Raw genomic sequence first — 13,354 nt, 5'->3', positions numbered from 1 at the left:
AATAATTGAGGTTACCCCATCCGCGATTGCAATGACTACTGTTTACGCGGACGAGTTTATGGTGACTAGAGAATGATAATCAGTTTTATCACCTTTTTGTTACCATAAACTCGGCCGCGTAAACCGTAGCCATTGTCAACAACCCATCTCTCTCGTAACCCCACAACCAGTTCGCCAGCGCCAGTGGCGAATCGGTGCAGATGTATAAATTATCTGCAGGCGGGTCCTCGAGGGGTATTTTTTTTTCACTCTCGGCCCTTTTGAACTGAAAGAGCTCATATAGAATTTCAAACTGCATTCTATGCGTGCATCAATTATTTAGTAAATGGTCGATTACTTACCGATTCAGGAATTCAACGCACTGGTATTCACACACCTATTTAATCAATATCCTGGCTGCAGAGTACAGGTGGATGCGGTGATGAGGCATTCGAAATCGCAGTTATGAAACGGCTATCCCAACGGACAGTTCGCAGGATAAGGGTTGAAGAAATGCGTTTTCTCCATACCCTTTGCACAGAAACGCCACAGAAACGTTGACTTGTTAAACTGTTGGCTTTCGTGAAAAAAAAGAATAGTTTGGACCAGGCGTGTTCTAAGATACGGCGGATTTACCGTTGTCTGATCCCACCCAACTGTAACCGTATCTAATGATAGTATCGGCTGGCAGTGCTGACTTACTACTGGTGACTGTCTGGTATTTGCCCGATGATCTGAATATCGACTCAAGTCCATGATTTGGTTGATATTCAGCGTTCGGACGTCCTCATCAGTCTTCCTTTTGTCTTCCTTTTGACACTCGTCTACGTACCCATGATCAAGTTGTTCATCCTCGCTGTCACTGTCGCTCTTACTACTCTTAGTGGTTCTAGTACCATCACTGAAGACAACTGCGTGCTGATAGACTTTACTGCTGAAGAGGCGGAGTTTGAAGATTTAAATTGTAACGGAGTGATGACGGCAGCGTCAGGAAATGACGACGCACGCCTCGAAGTACCGAAGATCACCGAGGATGGCGACTCGGAGTAGTGGTTGAAGATCGGCTGTGAATCTAAGGGTACAAAGTAACGGTGGGCAGCTGGAGATCCGGCACGACCGTGCCGTGAAGTTCGAAGTTCGAGAAGTGAGTAGGACGATCGAGTCAAACAGGGCTCGAAGAGGTGGCACGACAGATGCCGAGAGTGCGTTGCAGGTGCTTCAGGCACCAGGAGTGATGGTCAGTGGCGGTAGTCGCCGGTGGGAGGGCTGCTGATCACTCAGTTACGAATCTGCGCGGTCGAAAACAAGTGCAGTTACGGGTTTGAGGTCTGGTGACGAGTGACCAGAGCGTGAAGTGCAGTACGGAGTTGGCTCGTGTGTGGGAGTCCGACTTCGTGTGCAGTGACGAGTTCGTGTGAGAACAAGCGCGGTGTGCATCGGTGAGCACCAGTTCTGAGGCGAACGCGTGGCGAGCGAGACGGTGGGAGACGTACCACCGGTGGGCTGCAGTTGAACGGACGTGTAGTGCGAAGGGCTGGGTTCCAAGGCGGCGTGTGGTGTCTGGCGTTCGGTGGCTCTGGTGTTTGAGGTATCCGGGGTCGCGAGCGAGAGAAGGCTTCGTACGTGGGATCTTGGGGACGGTTCGTTGTGCGAATCGGAAGGAAGACAGCGGTCGTTGACGAGAAGTCTTCGTGGTGAGAGACGGAGCAACCAATTCGAGTGAGAGCGAGTCGAAGAGCACTACGGGTAGTGCTTTATTGAGTATTAATAAATAGGACGCGAGTCCGGCTGCTTTACTGTGGCCTATAGTCGTGTTAGTGTGCCGAGATCAAAGACGAACTAGGACAAGAACTACGCAGTGGGCACTGTGGCTTTCGACCCGCCGGCAAGCAGGCGTTACGAAGACTTGTTACATGGTGGTCATACAGGGGCTACAACAGCAACGAAGTACGGGACGTCAGCGAAGTGACTCGAACAAGAAACCGAGCGAGACGATGATTACGAGATCTTCAACAGCCAGAATGATGGGCGGGACGGACGCAATGCTGGTTTCGGAGCGTGCGACAGGGAAATCCAGTGAGCCAATCAAGGGGCAGCGCCCTGACGACCCAGAAGAAACGGAGGACGAAGCCGAGTCCGGCCGTCGCAGGAAGCAGCAATCGACGACTGGGCAAGACACACCTTCGAGATCGCAGAGTATGGAAACCGGGACGCCTCGGGGAGATGCCGCCGCGACGCGGGACTTGTTGGAGGACGAAGAGACGAAGGAGAACGACGGCACGAGTAGTGACGATGCTGTGAGTATGGCGGCAATTGCTAGTACTCTCCAGCAGCTGGCCACGACAGTAAAAGGTCTTCGGCATGAAGGTGGAGCGGTGGCAACAACGAAGGCACCGACAGCGGCGAGCGTAGCGGACGTGACCCAGACACTCACGCAGTTGATGTCGATGGTGGCGGATCTGACGGCGTCCACTGGCAATGACGCAGACAACCGACAAGTGGACAACGGCGAGGTGGAGACAGAGCAAGCCGGCGTTCATCAATCACCGGAAGTGGTGGTGGAACACCAGTCCGCAAGCCACGAGCAAGGACGCGTAGTGCGACGAGACCGGGGCGACTCCGGCCGGGAACAGCGACGCGACCACTCCAGAAGTAGTCATAGCGTGGACTCACGCGATGGACGCGGAGATGGGCGACGCAGCAGGCAGCGGCACGGTAGAGGAGCTCGACGTGGTGAGCGTCGGGAAAGTCGGCAGGTAGCACGGCGCGAGCAGCATGACGACGCACGGCGCGAGCAGCATGACGACGCACGGCGACCGGCACAACGACGAGCGAGGCACGAGAGCCCGCCATCGTCAGGCGATGATGACTCGAGTGGGTCGTCTAGTGAGGAGGAGCGCGGTGGAGCGGGCCGTCATTACGAGGAGAGCAGCAGTGGTAGTGCGAGCAGCAGCCCGAGCAGCTCGGACGTGAGTTCAGACGAGCAAGATCAAGCACGCGGACACCGAGGACGAGATGAGCGACGCGGACGGCACGGACAACGTGGACGGCATGAACGCCGCGAACGGCGAGATCACGAGCCGGGGCGACGGCCACGAAAGAAGAGTGTTAAAGACTTGGAGCTTCCCAAGTTCACCCCTTCACCCAAAGTGAGCGTTAGTACGTGGATCGATCGAGTGGAGCTCGCGTTGAAGGGAGCGGAAGAGAGTGGAAGAGGCACGTGGTCAGACAAAGCCCTCTACTTTATTCTTGGCAATAAGCTTATGGAAAGTGCTTCTAAGTGGTGGGTAGACATGGATCGGCGGCTAAGCGACCGTCGGAGAACGTGGACTTACCTGATGAGAGCCCTGTTGCGACGGTATGGAGAAAAGCTTGACAAGTCTGCGGCTGAGTGGCGGGTCAGCATGAGGCGCATGATGCCCGGGGAAACACATGCCGACTTTGCAGCCGGATTACGAGGCATGGTTGGAAGGAACAAAGTAAGTGAACGTGTTCTATTAGCCCAATTCTATCGGTGTTTGGATAAAACGACGAGGAAGCTCGTCAAGCAGGACCCTAAGCCAAGGACGCTGGAGGAAGCAGTCGACAAGGCAACCGAGATTGACGACCCCATGGACAACGTGGCCCAAGGGATGGCCAACATCGGGCAAGCATGGGCGATCGCGCCAAGTCGCTACGTGATACCTATGGACGGCACTACGGGCCAAACTGGCGTGATTCCGGGGATCAGCGGTACGGGAGTTCCGACGCTGATGTCGGCTGGTGGCGAGAACGGCACGACGGCGGCTGGTGACGTACGGCCCGTGGCCCTTTTCACTAGTCCTCAAGGTGTATACAACGCATATTCGGGCACGTGGGACCCACCGCCTGGCCACCTATGGAACGGCAAATATTGGTACGAACCACGAAGGACGGACAAGAAGCGTGCGGCGGTGGCGTCGAGCGACAACAGCGGGTCGAAGGGCAAGTCGCCTGCTGTGCATCAGAAGAAGAGACGGGAGAGAGACGACTCGAGCGATGACGGGGCAGCTGGCAGGCCAAAACCGAGGAAACTGAAGGCGGCGGTGCGTCAGGCTGCTACGGAAGAGAAACCAAGCGGTGGAAGGACGAATATCACGGGTCAGCGCACAGGGAGAGAGAGACCTACAGACGGTGACCAGACAGCCGGACCGCGTTGCTACCGTTGTGGCCAGCAGGGACACATGTCTGGTCAGTGTGATTTGGAACCGGAGTGTTTCGCGTGCCATCGGCGTGGACATTTTGCAAGAGACTGCACCGGCTCGGAAGCTAAGAAGAAGAACGACGAGTACATGCAACGTCGGACTGTGGAGACCAAGAAATCGGCGGGAAACGACGGTCGGGCTCAGTAGCGGGGGTACTGTGTCCGGAAACGAGCATGGGCCCCATGGAAACGATTATGGGTGAGGATGCGGCACAAGACGGTGCCGAGAACGAGCCGAACGGTGTGAACAAGGACGATGTGAGTACGGCACTGGTGGCATTACCGGTCGAGGTGCGGTTGGCGTGTGGTGGAGTTCCGGGTGTACGCGAGAAAGAGGCTCTTGCCACGGCCAAAGAGCAGATTGAGTGTGAAATGGCGGTGCGTGACGGGGAACGAGCAGCCCGCTACGTAGCGACCGTAAGGCCAGCCATGGCAGCGGTTAAGTTTGTGCGTGTAGATCGCGAGGAAGAGCAACGTGTGAGCAGTGTGCGTGCACAGCATCTTTGTGGACGTGGTGACGAAATACAGCCAGCTGGGGAAGGCGCCGGGACTACCCAGGAGATTACTGAGACTGGTGAAGGCGCGAGCCCGACCACAGCAGACACGGTGGTAACCGACGTGCTGCTGGCAACTACAAAAGGAACAAGGGACATTTCGATGGACGTGACGAAGACGACAGAAATGGGCATGTCCGAAGAGTCGGGCGAGTTGGAGCATGCGAAGGAGTTAGCGTCGATGTCTGTGGCCAACGTGGTGACCACTATGCGCGTAACCATCGCGGGCTCGGAGACGTCGGTCGACAACAAGAAGGGCAGTGAGGTGGACGAACTCCGTGCAGCACAGCGGCATGCTCGGACGCAGCAAAAGAAGCAGCGGGTGAAGGACGTGCAAGCTAGAAAGCGCAGTGTCGAGCGTCAGGAGGAAGCCGAGCGCGTACGAGTTGCCCGAGAGCGACAAGAAACACGGAAACGCAACGCCGCAGGTGCGTTGTCAGCATTGGAAGAACGCCGCCAGCGACGGACGAGCGAGCCCCAAGGAGAAGGCGAGGACAAGCCGATGCGTGTGAGTCTAGTCAAGCATCAAAATGGACGAGATATTCAACAGAAGGACGCAGGTAGTGAAGCTGTGGAGTACATCGAGTCGGAAGACGGGCTCCCGACGGCGGTCATGACTGTGGACGGTGTGCGACGTAGTGTGAAGCTGGATAGTTGCGCGCGATTCACGGTGGCTGGTACCGAGTGGATGCAATATGGCGACCGCGTGACCACGGAGGCGCCAGTTGATTACGTCGAAGGTATTGGCGGCTTTCTATTGGACGTCGTCGGAGTGTGGAGGTTTTGATTGACTAGCGTGTTCGGTGAGATGGTCACGGTGGACGCGTGCATTGTGTCAGGGTGTACGGACGAATTCTTATTGGGCGTGGATTTCATGCAAGGACACGGAGCGACCATGGACTTTGACCGTAACGAAGTTCGCTATAGAGAGGATGGGCGTGTGATTGTGATCCCATTTCGGACTGGCGATGGCGCGAGCAACGCAAGAGTGGATGCGGTGCGCATGGTGCGTAAGATGCACATCGCTGGCAGTTCGGTGGTGCCAGTAGAAGTGTCCGTGACGGCCAAGGACGGAGAGGTGGGCGTCTTCGTTCCCACGTGCAGCACGGGCGCGGTGATGTTGGCGGCGACGGTAACGACGGCGAAAAACGGCCGAGCACTGGTTCCTTCTATTAACTCAAATAGTAAGGAAGCTAGGCTACCAAGTAAGAAGGAGCTTGGCACTTGGGTGCCTCTTGATGAAAAGATGACAATTCTGTCCATGAACGACGAGTTGGATATGAATCGTGTAGGTCAGTGGCTAGACGAATTGGGCGACAGTGTGACACCGCTGGACGACGAGGACGAGGTGCGCATTGGCGAAGACGACCCGAACGCACGAACGTTAATGCTAAAACTGTTGCGCGTGTATCGAAATCTGACGGCGAGTACGGGTGATTGTCCACCTGCGACAGCGATGAACGTGTATCACCACATTGATACAGGGGATACGACGCCGATCATGTTAAAGCGTCGAAGACAGGCGCAGATAGAGGACGGGATCGTGGAGGAAAATGTCGACAAAATGCTGAAAGCGGGTGTCATCGAGGAGGGCGACGGGGCGTGGGGCTTCCCTGTCGTCCTGGTTCGAAAGAAGGACGGCGAGGTGCGCTTTTGCGTGAACTACAGGGCGTTGAACAAAGTAACGAAGAAAGACGTCTACCCGCTTCCTCGAATTGATGAAACGCTGGAAGCCTTAGGCGGTGCACTGCTATTTAGTACATTGGATCTGAAGGCGGGCTACTGGCAGATCATAATGGCGCCGAACGACCGTGATAAGATGGCAATTACTACTAAGAAGGGCCTGTACAGATTTGTGAGGATGCCGTTTGGCCTTACAAATGCTCCCTCTACATTTCAACGACTCATGAATAGCGTGTTACGAGGTCTTACCTGGACTACTTGCCTAGTCTACCTGGACGATATCGTTATCTTCACGCGTGGGGGGATCGAGCGGCACGTGGTCGAGCTGGCCACGGTGTTGGAGCGCTTGTCGGCGGCGGGATTAACTCTTAAGTTAAAGAAGTGCATGTTCGCGACGCGGTCCATGGAATACCTCGGTCACGAGCTTAGTGGTGAGGGCGTTCGACCATTGGAGCGGTTGGTTACGGCTGTTCGTGATTTCCCGAGACCCACGGACGCTACGGAGGTCAAGCGGTTCGTACATCTCGCAGGTTACTATCGTAGATTTGTACCGGGTTTCGGCACCATGATGGCGCCTCTTACAAAACTACTACGGAAAGATGTGAACTGGGAATGGTGCGAGTCTCAGAACGCGGCATTTGAGACAATGAAGCAGGTGTTGACGACGAAACCTCTGTTAAGGTACCCGAACTTCCAGCTTCCCTTTCGCGTGGTGACGGACGCGAGCCATGTCGGCTTGGGCGCGTGCCTGATGCAGGACGGAGGCGACGGGTGGCGACCCATCGCATACGCTAGTAAAGTGAACAGTCCTACTGAGAGCAAGTACGGAATTACCGAGTTGGAATGCCTCGCGGTTGTTTGGGCTATTAAGTTATTCAGACCATATCTCTACGGACGGCGATTTACCATCGTGACCGATCACGCGGCTCTCAAGTGGCTCATGACAAGTCCAAACTTAACTGGAAACTACATCGGTGGGCAATCACTTTGCAAGAATTCGACTTTGATGTACAATATCGGCCGGGGAACACTAATGTGGTAGTGGACGCGCTCTCCCGCGCGCCCGTGGTATCTACGACGTTGGCGGCAGTTGGTAGGCGGCGAAGCTCGAGACGTCGCGCAATGGCGGGTTCGGTAGCGCCGGCTAAGGATAGTGAGACGACGATTGGTACAGGTGGTGCGACGGACAGCAGTGTGGTCGAGGCGACGGCGGCCAGATCGATGGCAACAAGTGAGTCGAAGATCTCGAGGGCTGAGGCAGCACAGTCGACGACGAGTACAGGGGTGTGCGCGACTAAAGAAGGTGGAGGTAACGAGACCAAACAAACCACGAAGGCGGCGACAGAAGAATCGAGAGCGCGGCCCTTCACGAGAGCGGCGAAACGGCGTGCTGAAGAGGAACAGCTACGGACGACAGCGGTCGCACGAGGCGCTGAGACGCAGTACGAGACGGGAGTGACGCCAGATGCATCACGACAGGACGACGATGGCTAAGAACGACGGCCCTCAGGACCAGAACGACAGGACCCTGTGCGAAGACAACAAACGACCGTGCAGTCACGTAGTGGAGGTCAACGACGGCAAGACAGACGAGAGGCGACGGCACGACAAACACCAACGCTACCAAGGACAAGGGCGACGCACGAGACGAATGCAGCAACAGCGAGCGTGACGACCCAACCAACTCCAGTGAAGCGGACCACAAAAAAAAAGCAGGACGGGAACGGCGACGTCGAGCGATGACGAACAACGGTGTATGGGTCCTATACGAGGTAAGGACGATACGCACTGGTCGACAGAAACGACGAGGACAGCCAGACACGGTGCAGCACGGCGAGGTGAAGGACGGCAAGACAAAGCGCGTCGAAGTGCGAATAGTGAGACGCTACAACTTACTGACGATGAAATAACGAGGGCGCAGAGTGAGAGCCGGCTCGTTCAGCGACTCGTCGAGAGTGGTGAACATCGAGGACGGCGCGTTACAACAAAGCACGGCTTGGTGGTGATTGAGACGACTGGAGGTAATCGAGTAGTATTGCCACCAAGATTGTGGGCGGTCGTCTTCAAAGAGAGCCATGATTCAGTTTGGGCAGGGCATTTACGTGCTCCCCATACGTACGCAAGAGTAGCTCAAACTTATTGGTGGCCAAATCTGCATGAACATGTGAAGCAATGCGTGCGTGGATGCCAAGAGTGCGGGAGTCGTAAGGCGAGTCCCCGTGAGGTGGTGCCTCCGCTGCGGAGCATAAGAGGAGGCGATGTGGGCGATAGGTGGGCCTTGGATGTGGCTGGGCCTTTACCGGACAGCGATGGTGGGCAACGGTTCGTAATCGCGGCAGTCGAGTATGTAACGCGCTATGCGGTGGCAGCAACGGTGAAGCAGCACACGGCTGAAAATGTGGCGACGTTCCTTATGAAGCAGATCGTACTACGGTTCGGACCATTCCGCGAGTTACTGACGGATGGCGCGCCAGAACTCACGGGAAAGATCATTGAACAGCTCGTCCTATTACTACAAGCAGAACAGGTGAATCCGGTGCCGTACCGGCCCCAGATGATCGGATTAGTAGAGCGCTTTCATCGAACTTGGAAAGACGTCGTAGCAACTTACATGAACGATGAGACGCAACGAGATTGGGATACGTGGATTGATTTCGCGTTGTACGCTTATAATTCCGGGCGTCACTCCACGGTTCTACTCTCTCCTAACGAGCTCATGATGGGGAGGCGGCTACGTGGACCGAACGAGCTCCTACGAAGAATGAATGTGAGCGAGGCGGGAGCACTCACGACGTATCATCAGCGGTTGCTAAGGGCGATGGAGAGCAGCCGAAAATGCGCTGAGCAGGCACGCGAGAAAGAGCAGCACCGACAAGCAAAGTATTACGACCGGGGAGTGCGGAATAAGAGATCCTTCGGTACGGGCGACCGAGTATGGATGTATAGGCCGCCACGTGGACCCAAGGCATCTAAATTTGAACATCAGTGGCTTGGACCCATGCGAGTGGTCGAGCCCGCTGGCTACGACAACTACCTTGTCGAACGAGAAGACGATGCGAGCGATAGAGAACGATTTATTGCCCACGCGTCGTTTTTAGTTAGCTATTATTACCCGGCTACACTACTGAACGCGGCAGCGGCGGATCTTGAAGAACAATTGGAGCATGAAGGCGCGTTCGAGGTCCAAGCAGATGTCGAGACGCCAGGAGCGACTACTAACGCAACGACGGCGCCAGCGAATGCAGTCGTACGAGAACGAAGCACGAAGAGACGAGTACGAACAGTGGTGGGTGCGAGCGGCACGGGTCGACAGGACGAGTACGTGGTGGAACTTTGACGAAGACGTCGCCGAAATGCGGCAGGACAGTACGTCCTCGAGTACGAACTGCGGCCAGTCGGACGACGACGGAACGGCGCAGGTACAACGAGTGACGGACGGCGCTGGGTCTCCGCTAAAGAATACGAGCGGCTCTTTCGGGACGCCAGAGTCGTGGAAGACTCTGAAATTGGGGAAGACGTGTAACAGAGTGATGACGGCAGCGTCAGGAAATGACGACGCACGCCTCGAAGTACCGAAGATCACCGAGGATGGCGACTCGGAGTAGTGGTTGAAGATCGGCTGTGAATCTAAGGGTACAAAGTAACGGTGGGCAGCTGGAGATCCGGCACGACCGTGCCGTGAAGTTCGAAGTTCGAGAAGTGAGTAGGACGATCGAGTCAAACAGGGCTCGAAGAGGTGGCACGACAGATGCCGAGAGTGCGTTGCAGGTGCTTCAGGCACCAGGAGTGATGGTCAGTGGCGGTAGTCGCCGGTGGGAGGGCTGCTGATCACTCAGTTACGAATCTGCGCGGTCGAAAACAAGTGCAGTTACGGGTTTGAGGTCTGGTGACGAGTGACCAGAGCGTGAAGTGCAGTACGGAGTTGGCTCGTGTGTGGGAGTCCGACTTCGTGTGCAGTGACGAGTTCGTGTGAGAACAAGCGCGGTGTGCATCGGTGAGCACCAGTTCTGAGGCGAACGCGTGGCGAGCGAGACGGTGGGAGACGTACCACCGGTGGGCTGCAGTTGAACGGACGTGTAGTGCGAAGGGCTGGGTTCCAAGGCGGCGTGTGGTGTCTGGCGTTCGGTGGCTCTGGTGTTTGAGGTATCCGGGGTCGCGAGCGAGAGAAGGCTTCGTACGTGGGATCTTGGGGACGGTTCGTTGTGCGAATCGGAAGGAAGACAGCGGTCGTTGACGAGAAGTCTTCGTGGTGAGAGACGGAGCAACCAATTCGAGTGAGAGCGAGTCGAAGAGCACTACGGGTAGTGCTTTATTGAGTATTAATAAATAGGACGCGAGTCCGGCTGCTTTACTGTGGCCTATAGTCGTGTTAGTGTGCCGAGATCAAAGACGAACTAGGACAAGAACTACGCAGTGGGCACTGTGGCTTTCGACCCGCCGGCAAGCAGGCGTTACGAAGACTTGTTACAAAATGCTGGGATCAAGACTGCCAAGTTTGATAAACTACTTGGCTCGATGCTTGGCAAGTACGACCCCTTCAACGTGACCTCGCCGAATTCTGTTTCGATTGAAACTATCTCATCTGGTGATATTGTTGTCGACGTAAATTTGAATGCCAAGGTTGAGGCGATGGGACTGCCTGCACAAGCTCAGTTGAGGTTTGTGCTGGTACAACCTACGGTTTTCGTCGAAGTAGAAGCGGATATGTACGCATGTGAGCCGGATGCGCCTGCGTCAGTGTGTACCAACTTGACAGTTGCGGATCTTCAGAATCACTTGGAAAATGCGACCACGAAAGAACCCTTTGCGAACACCATAAAGAAGGTGTTGAAGAGGATCAAGGACGCATCTGTAAAATCTTTCTCCCTCAGCTACCAGTCGATGTCGAATTTCAAGTTAAGCTTCGACAGCTCAAGTTTTGTATTCCGCACTCTCCTGCATCTCATTCCCGACTACGAAGCCGATGATTTCAATACGGAAGGCATCATCAAGACGGGCTACTTGAAGATAATGAGTCGTCATGCTCCCAAACTGCTGAACTACTTCATTAAAGACATGCTGGAACCCTCGTTCGGTGCGACATGCCTGACAGAAGAATAGCTCTGGACCTGCCACACTTTAGTGCGGTAAACTGAAAGTCGAGTGAAAAAAAATACATTCATAATTGTCCTTAAACTGTCCACAACTTACGGTGCTGGATTGTGATGCTATAATGAAGGTCGCTAGACCAATTCGATTCATAGTCCGTTCGATTTCCAATACAACGTTCTACTTTGAGACAACCTTCGAGTTTGTATGCAAATGTTGGAAACACGTTAAAATTGTAAATGTATAATCACAACCTGAGCGTGGATTTTGCACAAATGGACGGGAGCGGCAGCCTCCCACCTCTCAATTAAAAGTCATATCAACAATTGGGAATTGAAAATTGGAGAACATTAAAAATAAACAAACAAATAAAATGCGCCGCTGATCATAGTTTATTTTAGAGACACGCTGGCCTTACTATTGTTACGACATAAGTCATTAGATCAATTGTTTTTAGCAGCTCCATTCCACACGAATATGCAGTACAATTTTAAATGCTCTATCTTGGGAACGCAGTGTCCGATTCTGGAGCCGAGAGCAGCATACGAAAGATCATGATGCGGGCATCTTGCTAAGCCTTTTAGAGGGCAGCAGCTCCTGTTCCTGCATAGTCGCTCATCTGGAGTGTTTGCACTTTCTCCGTAAATGATGTTCTATTATATAACAGTCACAAAAAGTTAATCTTAGCGTATGGCGCACCGTTTCATGAAAATTCGAGTTAAATACGGGTTCGTAATAATTATCTTGAATAATATGTAGCGTAGAATGGAGATGCTAGTGTTTAGCACTTCAACTGTTTTATTCCAGTAAAGTTCGATTAGTGTGGCAAATCACCAGGTCAAAGTTGAGACAAGTACGATCCGACAAAAATTAAAGCTTCAAGTCAGGACTTTCACCGAAATTGACTACCAAGTCGGCGTCTCCTTAATAAGCCTGCCTATTTCCACCCTCGCCATACGATAAGCCTGCATCCTCTTCCCTCTACCCACTTGAACATTTGTAGCTATTTAGACGACATATGAACCAATGTCTGTAGTGTGCAGCGGAGTTCAAATGGCGGTCATACCAGGCTATTCGAAATGCATGCTTAATTAAAATATTAATGTCTGATTGAAAAAATAGGATATTATTTTGAATAACTGAGTGTTACAGCTGCGAATCATTTGCACTCAAACTGACACAGTTCGATCCGAAAAAGCGCGGCTTCGACTAATTATGCGTTTTTATTGCAAAATCGTAATTGTTCGCTTCATATAGTGTTGTACCGTAAATATCACAGGTATCCAATGTCTACATCCATAATTCGCGAGAATCTCACTTTTTGCGACTATGGCCTATTGGTCACTGGATAGAGAAAAAAAAGTAAGATGAACGTGTTCAGAGCATCTCCAGTCGCATTGGCCAACCTATTTCTAATCACGAGTTTAAATCTATTTTGATTGGCTAGTCAAAAATAGAAATACAAATACTTCTGTCTATGACCACTCGTCTGGTCGCTGTCCAACATAGATGGAACTTCAAGCGCTGCTACGCCACGACGACGATGACGATATCATCGATGTTCTTGATGGCTTTGACGCCGAGATCGCTCTAACTCTGATTATACGTCGCCGTTCTAAGAGACGAAGAGGCCGGTCACGCCGGGGCTCAGTCCCCGGAAGGATGAAAACACGAGAACGGAACATTATACTTGGTCACGAATCTATAATGCGGGACTACCTCGGTCCTAATCCGGTCTACGACGAAACCCTGTTCCAGCGGCGCTACAGGCTCCCTTCAGTACTCTTTCGGCGGCTATTGATTGAGATTACGGAAGCGAATTCTTATT

At 53.6% G+C, this 13,354-nt stretch overlaps 6 protein-coding genes across 6 annotated transcripts; all 6 read left to right on the top strand.

Annotated features, from left to right (window-relative positions):
* Positions 1–813: 813 nt before the first annotated feature.
* On the top strand, positions 814–1,029 carry PPTG_19836 (hypothetical protein; the record flags this gene model as incomplete). Its single annotated transcript, XM_008918399.1, has 1 exon — positions 814–1,029. The coding sequence occupies one exon, from the start codon at positions 814–816 to the stop codon at positions 1,027–1,029; it is 216 nt and encodes a 71-aa protein (XP_008916647.1).
* Positions 1,030–2,000: 971 nt separating this feature from the next.
* On the top strand, positions 2,001–4,349 carry PPTG_19835 (hypothetical protein; the record flags this gene model as incomplete). Its single annotated transcript, XM_008918398.1, has 1 exon — positions 2,001–4,349. One exon carries the CDS (start codon positions 2,001–2,003, stop codon positions 4,347–4,349), a length of 2,349 nt encoding a protein of 782 aa, XP_008916646.1.
* A 26-nt stretch (positions 4,350–4,375) lies between these two features.
* PPTG_19834 (hypothetical protein) lies at positions 4,376–5,542 on the top strand (the record flags this gene model as incomplete). Its single annotated transcript, XM_008918397.1, has 1 exon — positions 4,376–5,542. The coding sequence occupies one exon, from the start codon at positions 4,376–4,378 to the stop codon at positions 5,540–5,542; it is 1,167 nt and encodes a 388-aa protein (XP_008916645.1).
* Positions 5,543–7,560: 2,018 nt separating this feature from the next.
* Positions 7,561–7,932, top strand: PPTG_24743 (hypothetical protein; the record flags this gene model as incomplete). Its single annotated transcript, XM_008918396.1, has 1 exon — positions 7,561–7,932. The coding sequence occupies one exon, from the start codon at positions 7,561–7,563 to the stop codon at positions 7,930–7,932; it is 372 nt and encodes a 123-aa protein (XP_008916644.1).
* A 1,859-nt stretch (positions 7,933–9,791) lies between these two features.
* On the top strand, positions 9,792–10,043 carry PPTG_24742 (hypothetical protein; the record flags this gene model as incomplete). The annotated part of the gene is made up of 1 exon (XM_008918395.1): positions 9,792–10,043. One exon carries the CDS (start codon positions 9,792–9,794, stop codon positions 10,041–10,043), a length of 252 nt encoding a protein of 83 aa, XP_008916643.1.
* A 910-nt stretch (positions 10,044–10,953) lies between these two features.
* On the top strand, positions 10,954–11,538 carry PPTG_19833 (hypothetical protein; the record flags this gene model as incomplete). Its single annotated transcript, XM_008918394.1, has 1 exon — positions 10,954–11,538. The coding sequence occupies one exon, from the start codon at positions 10,954–10,956 to the stop codon at positions 11,536–11,538; it is 585 nt and encodes a 194-aa protein (XP_008916642.1).
* Between the last annotated feature and the right edge of the window lie 1,816 nt (positions 11,539–13,354).

The sequence above is a fragment of the Phytophthora parasitica genome, assembly GCF_000247585.1.
Source record: "Phytophthora parasitica INRA-310 unplaced genomic scaffold supercont2.199, whole genome shotgun sequence".
NCBI lineage: Eukaryota > Oomycota > Peronosporomycetes > Peronosporales > Peronosporaceae > Phytophthora > Phytophthora nicotianae.
This window is presented reverse-complemented; position numbering and strand designations above follow the sequence as displayed.